Source organism: Pristiophorus japonicus, chromosome 1 (assembly GCF_044704955.1).
Source record: "Pristiophorus japonicus isolate sPriJap1 chromosome 1, sPriJap1.hap1, whole genome shotgun sequence".
Classification (NCBI taxonomy): domain Eukaryota; kingdom Metazoa; phylum Chordata; class Chondrichthyes; family Pristiophoridae; genus Pristiophorus; species Pristiophorus japonicus.
The window spans coordinates 309140967-309151204 of NC_091977.1; the positions used below are offsets into that span (position 1 = coordinate 309140967).

The 10238-nt window shown below is 44.2% G+C and overlaps 1 protein-coding gene across 6 annotated transcripts in view; it reads left to right on the forward strand.

Moving 5' to 3' along the window:
- Positions 1-6298, forward strand: part of LOC139271888 (enoyl-CoA hydratase EchA19) — an 83153-nt gene extending 76855 nt beyond the window's left edge. For all 6 annotated transcript variants that reach the window (XM_070888547.1, XM_070888548.1, XM_070888549.1 and 3 more), the window contains one exon: positions 5405-6298. In XM_070888547.1, the coding sequence (XP_070744648.1) occupies positions 5405-5628 (224 nt within the window). In that variant the 3' untranslated portion in view covers positions 5629-6298. The remainder of the gene's footprint in view (positions 1-5404) is intronic.
- Positions 6299-10238: the final 3940 nt, after the last annotated feature.

Genomic DNA, 10238 nt, shown 5'->3' on the forward strand with positions numbered 1-10238 from the left:
CTCTGAAAGAGCTGTCCAATTAGTCCCACTCCCCCTCTCTTTCCCCATAGCCATAAAAATTTTTACACTTCCAAGTATTTATCCAATTCCATTTTGAAAGTTACCATTAAATCTTCATCCACCAGGCTTTGAGGCAGTGCATTCCAGGCCATAACAACTCACTGCGTAAGAAAAATGTCTCCTCATCTTCCCCTAGGTTCTTTTGCCAATTTCCTTAAATCTGTGTCCTCTGGTTACCGACCCTCCTGCCAGTAGAAACAATTTCTCCTTATTTACTCTATCAAAACCACTTGAAATTTTGAACTCCTCTATTAAATCTCCCATTAACCTTCTCTATGGAGAACAATCCCAGCTTCTCTAGTCTTTCCACATAACTGAAGTCCCTCTTCCGTGGTATCATTCTAGAAAATCTCCTCTGCACCCTCTCTAAGGATTTGGCATCCTTCTTAAAGTATGGTGCCTTGAATTGGACACAATACTGAGGCTGAGACTTTAAGCAGTGATTTCTAAAAGTTCAGCATAATTTCCATGTTTTTGTATTCTACGCCCCTATTTATAAAGCCATGGATCTCGTACGCTTTTGTAAATGCTTTATCAACTTATTCTGCCACCTGCAGAGATTCCTTTGTTTTGGGTGTCATAAATCTACCTGTGATCGTGTGATGGGAGTGTGTTGGTTTTAAATGAAGAGATTGGCAACGTTTTTTTGAAGGCGATAGGAGTGAAATCAATTTACAGTCACCGAGCGCCCAGACCTCCAAAGAAGTTCAAACTTCACTTTCAAGAAAATATTTTTTTAATTTTGGACTTGGAGTTAAAATCTTATTATAGATTCATGACTTGGTGCTCCAGCGCTGTCTACACCAGATTGAAATGGCCCATTGAATGTAATTCTTTCTTTCTCAAGGAATTTTCATGAACAAAATTACTCAAGTATTTTTTGAACCTTTTGTCATAAATAGATAGGAGAGGGAAATCCTTGTGGCTATAGTGCTACTATACATTATCCATTGTTTCCACTTTCGCCTCGCCTACGAAATTCAGTCATCAACTTCTAGATGCGTGATTTTCCTGATGAGAACTGACGAGAAAGCAAGCAGACTTCCATGGCTGTGCTGTGCTCTTCTTTGCCTTTGTTCACTGTTTTGTCATGCTGATTTGTCCTCCACAGTGTCCTAAATCTAACCATTGAATGTCTATCCTGAATGAAGGCACTCAACAAAGCACCATTTAATATATCTGGACACCGCATGGTCTGCATCTAAGTTACCTCTTGCCGGTATATTGGACTCCTGTGATGTCTGCTGTGATTCACCATCCCTCTTGAGGACTGGGTTGCCTGCCAAATCTCAATGGAAGAGGCAGAGTTCTTGAACACCATGTTAAGTTGACAGATCATCTGAAATCCAAGATCAAGTGTGAAATATTCTGTCCGCCCAATCAGTGAAATTGAGATCAGGGACAATAAAAGTTGATCCCGAAAAAAATTACTCGTCCTGCGTTCATAGATGTTTATGTTCACCCAGCATTAACTGTTAAGCTAGTTGCTCTCCATTGTCACCTATTTCAGATTGGTCTTGGCGATTGATGTTGCCTCACCTGTGTGGAAAGCACACACCTTTTGCCACAATAAGGGGAAGGATCAAAATGAGACCTCAATAATTAGAGACCCCAGTAATAATGCTGGTTCTCTGTCCTGTCAAATACTGTAGAGAAAGTGAGATTCTGTGTAAGTGGTTTCCCTTAGGTGTTTTCGACGTAGCCCCACATTACAATAGTTCTAGACCTGGAAGTGATTACTGTACTGAACAGATGAATGAGTCACGGACACATGTCTCAACCGGCAGTGCTTTATTCAAGTTAAAACACACCTGCACCCAGTAAGAATACACCCTGGCAGTGTAATACAAACAAACACAGTACAACATAGTCTGGCCTGTCTAGACAGGCCCCTATCGCGAAGTACCCAACGTCTGAAACCTCCCCCTTAAAACCCTTACTAATATTTGGTTGGGAGAACACACAATACCCCCTCACACCGAGGTTGTGATCTTAAAATTGCGTGGGCAGGGACGATGCTCACCGATTCGTTGGCTTACTCGCTGCTTCTCCTGGTGAAAACATGTCTCTTCTGGTTTCTTCTCTCTGTCCCACGCAAAGTGCTCGGTTCTTGTAGAGGTGAAGCAGCGAGAGCAAGAGCGAGAGAGCTGTGACCACCCGGCCCCTTTTATATCCCCACACGGTTTGCCTTTTCAGGCCGAATAAAGTTTGTTCTTGTTTCGAAGCTTCCTGTTTGTGTGGCTTCTGGGTATTCCACTGATGGCTGGTGTGGGGTTTCGATTCCAGCCGGTCTGGGATTTAATGGCTTTCTATTGTTCTGGTATTCCCGTCTCTCAGGGTTATCTCATCCAGGTAATGGCTTGCTGACTGATCAGTTCATCTGATCTAACTCTGACGAGTTCACATTGCTTAACAGTGGACCCTCCATTTGCCCATTACCTGTGGTGAGCTGCCTTATCCTGACCATTGTCTTCCCAGACCACCCCTGCCCATCATTTCAAGTCCAACATGGAAAAGTACCTGGGCCCTTCCCACAAACAGACTTCCAGTTTTTTCTGCAGTGAGAAAATATTAAAACGCAATGTCCAGATAATGTCCAACAATTCTTGGTTACCCGACAATTACACTGGTTACCAACTAAGTTTCAGAGTATGTCATGTTATGTTATGTTTCAGGGTCCAGAAATAGTATAATCATCACGTGAAATTGGAACTTTCACAAGGGCACAGTCCTATTGAAAAGATGGCGTCTCAGTTATTTGGTGAGCTACTGCACTGTGAAGGTGAAATTAGTACAAAGACACCTTGAAAAGCAACTTCAAAGCATATAACAATAACAACTTGTATTTATATAGCACCTTTAACATAGTAAAACTTCCTAAGGATCTTCATAGGAGTGTTATAAGACAAAAAAAAATTGACGCCCAGCCACATAAGAAGAGAGACTGGTCAGTGCGGGATGGAGAGAAAAGAAAAAGCGTGAGAAACATGTGGAAATAGAAGTGAATGGCTTGGGTCCGAAGAGGCTGCCAAAATGCGCACGCAAATGGACGCAGGGAAAAGTCAGCACTGCCAAGTGGGTGGACATGGTACTGAATAGCCTATAGTACCACATCGTCCTTGCACTTGGATACACAACAGCTGTACTAGTTGAGCTGAAGATGAGAAAACTATAAAACCACACAGTGTGGCTGCGAGCAATGCGAGACACGCTCCCCATGTCAAACTCATTAGTCACCAGCAGACACAGTAGAGGAGCTAAGCAATTTCAGATGAGGTAGTCATCCATACGTGTGGGCCAACCATCATTATTATGATGTGAGATCACACAATGACACTCTCATGAGAGGAAGTGCCCTTAAGGTCCAACCAGTATTGCAACCCAAGATTTTTTGTGGGTTCTTTGATCTCCCAACATCCTGTTCTTGTGAAGCTGATCCCTGTATATAGCTGTGTGCTTGCAAGTTAGTGTCCTAACACGAGCACATATGCAGTTCACATAGACACAATTATGCATCAGCTTCCAAACTTTGCTCACTATCCCCAGGCTGTATTGCATTATTTTAGAGACTGGCCTGTGGGGGGATTTTTTTATTTTTCAATATTTTTTTAGTTTTATTTGATAGAGACCATATCTTCTCAAGCATGCTCAGAAAAATGGGGTTCTTATGATTTAGCCTACAGGGGATTGTGGTGCCAGGATCAGCCAGATAACCAAACAAATCAAGAAGAATGACACATGCAGGTCATTTGAGCATTGCTGTCCCGGGACCATATCTAAAAATGCACGACATCCTGAAGCAGAACAGAGCCCCTCCAAACCCGCTTCAGCGTTTTTCCTGGATGCTGCATCACGATGCAGTGAGCTTCTGTTGATGGATTGGCTGTTGAGGAGACTGATGCAGAATTCCTTGTGGTTGAAAATACCAAAGCGTTCAAACCTGATCGAGAGCAAAAACACATAACTTAAAAAGAAATTGTTGGAAATCCCTGACTTGCAAGCCAAATAATCCACCACATAAATAAACCGAGTTCAGAAGCACAGCATCTGAAAATGTAGCGCTCATGCAGTTCTGCCCTATTTTTCATTGGTCATCCATATAACGGTTCCGAAACCGATGTAATTTTCAGTACACCGAGATTGGCTCCTGTTAATGAGCAAAAATTCTGGCTTAGCAATACCAAATCAGAAGGATCCTACCCATTGGGCGTGAATTTCATTGTAGCATCTCCCGTTCTGCCATTGTGACTTTGGTAGAAGTGCGGCTGAAACCTTGTTTAAGTGTGTAAATGGGGTTTGTGATGCACTCCCACCTAGGTCACGGCGGTGGACTGGGAAAAGCTTTGAGGAAATGCACCCCCATAGTTTTTTTGATGAGCATTGGAAGTGCTTTTGATTGGGAAGCATGTGAGCTGATGGTTACAGATTAGTTTCTGTGCACAAATACATGCTTCTGGTGAGAAGATGGCATTGACAGAATTATTAATGAGTGGACAGAATTGGAAGTCGGGAGAGGCGTTTTCCATATCACATTGGCCTGAATGTTTCTTGCAGCCAGCAATGGATTATCCTTTACTTTCTCTTCATGGTACAGCCGGTGCTCCCTTGCCTGACGCCCCTCGCCCCCCCCGCATCCCTTGGCTGCCTTTCTCTGCAGCCTCGGGCCTCCATGAGTAAGGAGAGATCTTGCATGACCAGGTTGTGAGACTTTAGCTGAACGATGTTGTAGGATATCCCAAGGCACTTGAAAGGTGTCTTCAGAATTCCAGTAGTCTGCTCTGTGTTGATTCTGATCATTGGATGGACCTCATTTTAGCAGTGCTGAGCTTGTGACCCGGGACAGCATGCAAGTGTCATCAGTGCTTCAGAGGGCACCCTTGACCTTCTAGGATTCGCACAGACATTTTCTGATCCAATGTGTGGTGGAATAAGAGATTGCCTTAAAATAAAGCCATCTTGACAGGTGCTAGGAAAGCCAGCCTCAGCATGCAGATGTGGTGCTGCTGTCTCAAAATGAGCTGACCAGCGGGTAAGTGAAATCTTTCCCTGTTGTAGAAGTGGATGGGATTGATGAAGGCATTGCCAACGACTATTTGTACCATTGCCACTTTCCAGAATGGAATGATTTCCCCAGTGCCCTGCCAAGCTGATGGTAAACGTCCATGGGAAAACTAATGTATTGGATTTAAGTTCTCCACAATGCGTATTTTATCACACATTTAACATTATAATAAAATGTGTCTGTACTTCGACAGTTCATTTGATCGACAGCTAGATGGCACTGCGGTCTGATTATGAACTCTTCCAATGTTCCCTACTTATTTCATTATTGCTTTTTTTCCAGCTCTTCAATGTGCCGTGGATTTGGCAGAACAGATATCCGCTTTTCCCCAGCACTGCTTGCACGCTGACAGAGCCTCTGCTTATTATGGTATATTCAATGCCTCTTCCTTCACGGAAGCCATGCAGTTTGAGTTTGACAACGCTAAAGGTGTGATTTTGAAGGAATCCATCTCTGGTGCAAACCAGTTCATCTCGGGAACTGGAAGACAAGGAAAATTCATTTAGCTTCTGAAAAATTCTAGGTGGCCATATGATGATAAATGAACTATTTAGAAGAATTTCTTGTTTTGCGGCGGGGGGTGGGGGGGGGGGCAGATTAGAGTCCTGATCAGCACAGATTGGGCTCATTCTGTGACTTCCTGATTTAAGCTATCTGCTTCTTACTGCTGTCATCATAGGTTCAGAGCCCAGCTCTAACTAATAATAACAATTAGTGCATTAAAACAAAAATTTGTTTTAAATGCGATACTGAGGAGGGATGTCTCCTCATCTCACAAATGGATAGAGGTTGTCAGGAGACAAAAGAAGATAAAATTAGGGGTAAATATTTTTTAATTAAGCTGGTAATTGCAGTCATTTATTTTCAGTAAATGCCAATTTTGATTACTTTTACAAGAAATGGGGGGAAATAAAATATTCTCATTAAGAACAGAATGCGGGTAGATCAAACATGTCATTTTAGAAATGAAAACAGAAAATGCTGGAAACACTCAGCAGGTCAAGCAGCATCTGTGGAGAGGGAAACAGAGTTAAACTCTCCTTTAATTCTGTTTCTCTTCGCAGATATTATCTGACCTTCTGAGTGTTTCCAGCATTTTCTGTCTTTATTTCAGGTTTCACTGTATTTTGCTTTTGTTTTAGGACATAACTGATAATAAATTAATACTAGATTAAATGTTCTGTGTTATTTTTATTTGATTTTTAGAAGCACTATTATTTTTGCAGATGGTACTTTAAATATTTATTTTATGTGAGCTAGTGCTCATCTCTCTGGGGATGATTGCCTGCCATCTTGAATATCCTCCAACATTTTTCCTATCACCCAATGTCAGTATCAAGTATTCCAGGTCTGCCGCAGACCAGATGGAAAGTGGAGCTTCCTTTACTCTGCACTAACAATGTGTCTTGGGAAAGCACGTCCTTTGTGCCAGGATGAATTTTTCTGTTTCCTGGTTTATTCAAAACATGCTTCAAGATGAATCTTTGAAACGGTTTTCGACCAGGTTGTTAAGACTGGGATCTTCTTTTCTACAAACCACATTGAGTCTCCAGATCAGTGCCAAATAATGGACAGGTTGGTGCTGTGGGCTTGTACCCAGTCCAATTGGATTGAGACTGTTGAAACATATTTTTCATAGGATGCTTCCAGCCAGCAGGGAGAGGGGACCTTCATTCCATCGGTTTGATTTTAACTGGGCCTGGGATGTGAAAGAATGGTATGTTAATGCACTAAGGCACATAGCATTTTCTCTCGCATAGCATAGTTTAATATTATTATCATACAGGCAACTCTCGATTATTCGGGTCCCTCGGGGATTGGGCTATGCTGGGTAAATGATTTCTCCGTTAGAGCGATTAATATTATAAAGTTAAAACCCGATGCCTTCCCGGGCCGAAAGGACTCCGAACGCACCGGCCCGATGCCTCCTAGGCCGAAATTTTAAATCCCGCTACAACGATTTCCCGTTGGATCCGTGTGCGGATAATCGAGAGTTGCCTGTACTATTATTTTTGGACCTATGATATATTGGCTCTGTAAATATGTTTTAAAAGATCTCAATTTGTTGGAACGTGATCCGAGCAGTTAGCTGGGATCATGCCTGCCAGTGATCGCCACTGCTCACCCTACCAAAGTTAATAGAGTCAGGGGAGGTGGCTAGAAGGAGCGGCCTTTGGTGGATTGAGGCACATCTGCGATGTACGTCCAACAATGAGGCCAGCAGCGCCGGCTGAAGCTTTCTGGGACGGGGCAGGGGAGGGAGAGGGGCCAAATTCCTCCTCTCAGAAAGGTAAAGGTGCTGGCCTCTGTCAAGGGACCAACTTAAGAATAAAAATTTTGAGTCGCTGATATTTTGGGTCCCTGACCCCAGTCCCTGCCCAATCCCAAGGTAAGCCCCACATCTGCCCATGTCAGCGAGGTAAGTTAGGCTGGGTCGCGACTTATGGTCCCTGATTTAGGGAGGCTCCATCTCTCTTACATCAATAGCCTTGTAGGGTCTGCCCCCACAAGGTCATCTCAGAATCTTTATCCAACAGCCGGGACCTTACAAATCTGGGTCCAATGAAGTTTCTGGCCATTCTGGCAAACTCCTGCTGATGTCATGGCAGGAGTCTGCCGAACAACCAAGGAATTCTAGCCCTGTAAGGTCTTTTTTAAACAGACCACCTTGCTCCTAAATGCCAGTAATTAGGATGTTCTTGCTTGAGTTCCTCCATTCAGCAACTTGAAACAGGCCACATACTGCAGAACCCTGAAGTTCAGTAAAGCTTGGAAAAGTCTAATTAAAGGCTATTCATACTGAATACAATGTGGGGAAGTGTGAAGTTATCCACTTTGGTAGGAAAAACTATATGGGCTCAATTTTCCCCAGTATTTGCTCCATTTTTTTTGGAGTAGGTTGCTTTTTCTGGCCTAACTCAAAAATCCCCAGTTTCCCCAATCAATTTGCACCAGCGTAACTGACTTAGTTACTTTTTTTTTAGGTACTTTTTTTTTTCTCAAAAGGGGGTGTTACCAGCCACCTACGCCAATTTTGGCCATTTAGGCAACTTTGGCCAGCTAATAAGTTACTCCAGTTCTACTTAAGCCAGCGTTTGTGGCCACTCGAGAAAACCCTTGAGGACAGTTAAAGAAATCGGCGCAGGTAAGTGCAGCAGATGTCCGGACAGCAGCAGCAGGAAAGGTAAGAGAGAGGGGGAGAGAGAGATGGGGGGAGGAAGAGAAAGGTGGGGGGAGAGAGAGGGGGTGGGGGGAAGCCTTTGACTGGGAGGGAGGCGACCACTCGGCCTGGGCTAGGGGCGGGAGAACGCACCGGCAAGCTCTTTGGCCAGGGCTAGGGGCGGGGGAGCAGATCGGAAGGCTGAAGACATGCAGGTAGGTGGAGGGGTGGGTCATTTTGGCCCGGGATAGGTGCGGGCCGGCCCACTGCCTTCCCGGGTCGAAAGGACCCCGCATCGGCCTGCTGCCTTCCCGAGACGAAAGGATCCCACAAGCACCGGCCCACTGCCCTCCCGGGCCTGGAAGGCAGCGGCTTCAGTTTCCAGCCCAGCCTCAGCCCTCTGTTCCTAACCTCAGCCCTTCTGAGTGTCCCTCGTTACCCTAGCAGGCCTTAAGCTCTGCCCACAAAGCTTAAGACCAATATGAGCCGCTCCAAAATAAAAGTTAATTCCAGCGAAACTTGGATTTTTTTTTGCCGCATTTAGGCCACTAAAAAATCGTATGTACCTCTTCAACTGCGCCAAAAATCACCCATGTAGAAAATTGAGCCCTTTCAAGCAGAATATTTGTTGAATGATAAGAGACTGGGAAATGTTTGCACTCAGAGGGACCTGGGTGTCCTTGAATATGAATCACAGAAAGTTAACATGCAGGTGCAGCAAGCAATTAGGAAAGCAAATGGTATGTTAGCTTTTGTTACAAAGGGATTAGAGTATAAGAGTAAAGAAGTCTTACTACAATTAAACAGGGTATTGGTGAGGCCACACCTGAAGTACTTGTACAGTTCTGCTCTTCTTAGCTAAGGATATACTTGCAACGAAGGTTCCCTAGACTGGTTCGTGGCATGGGGGCATTGCCCTAAAAGGAGAAATTAAGGAGACTAGGCCTATATTCCATAGAATTTAGAAGAGTGAGAGGTGATCTAATTGAACCATATAAAATTCTTACAAGGACACCCTCAAAGCCTCCCTGATAAAGTGCAACATCCCCACCAACACCTGGGAGTCCCTGGCCAAAGACCGACCTAAGTGGAGGAAATGCATCCGGGAGGGCGCTGAGCGCCTCGCGTCTCATTGCTGAGTGCATGCAGAAAATGCAAACCTATCCCACCCACCCTTTCCTTCAACGACTGTCTGTCCCACCTGTGGAAGGGACTGTCTCTCTCATATTGGACTGTTCAGCCACCTAAGGACTCATTCTAAGAGTGGAAGCAAGTCTTCCTCGATTCCGAAGGATTGCCTATGATGATGATGATGATGATAACATTCTTAAGGGGCTTGGCAGGGCTGGCTGGGGAATCTAGAACCAGGGGTCACAATCACAGAATAAGGGGTCGCCCATTTAGGACTGATATGAGTAGAAACCTCTTCACTCAAAGGATTGCGAATCTTTGGAATTCTCTATCCCAGAGAGCTTTGGATGCTCAGTCGTTGAGTATATTCAAGACAGAGGTTGATACATTTTTGGCAACTAACAGATTTAAGGGATATGGGGATTGTGCGGGAAAGTGGAGTTGAGGTAGAAGTAGAAGATCAGCCATGATCTTGATGAATGGCAGAGCAGGCTCAAAGGGCCAAATGGTCTACTCCAGCTCCTATTCCTTATGTTCTTATGATTGTGCAGCGGTGCTTCAATGCAGCTCAGCATCATCAGGCAGCAAGTACTAAGTGCAAATGAGCCACATTCGCCCACAAAGAAAAGTTCTGGGGCAATCACCTCAGATTTTCTTGTACATTACGTAGTAGCCACCTGAAATAGAGCATAAGCAGAGACTTGAAAGATGGAAGATTTGGTTTCCCTCTCCCTGCTGCATGGCCTGGGGAGATTCAAGCAAGAGGCTCAAAATAAAAATGTAAAGGGTAAATAAACATATTCTAATATTTTCAGTACAAACGAA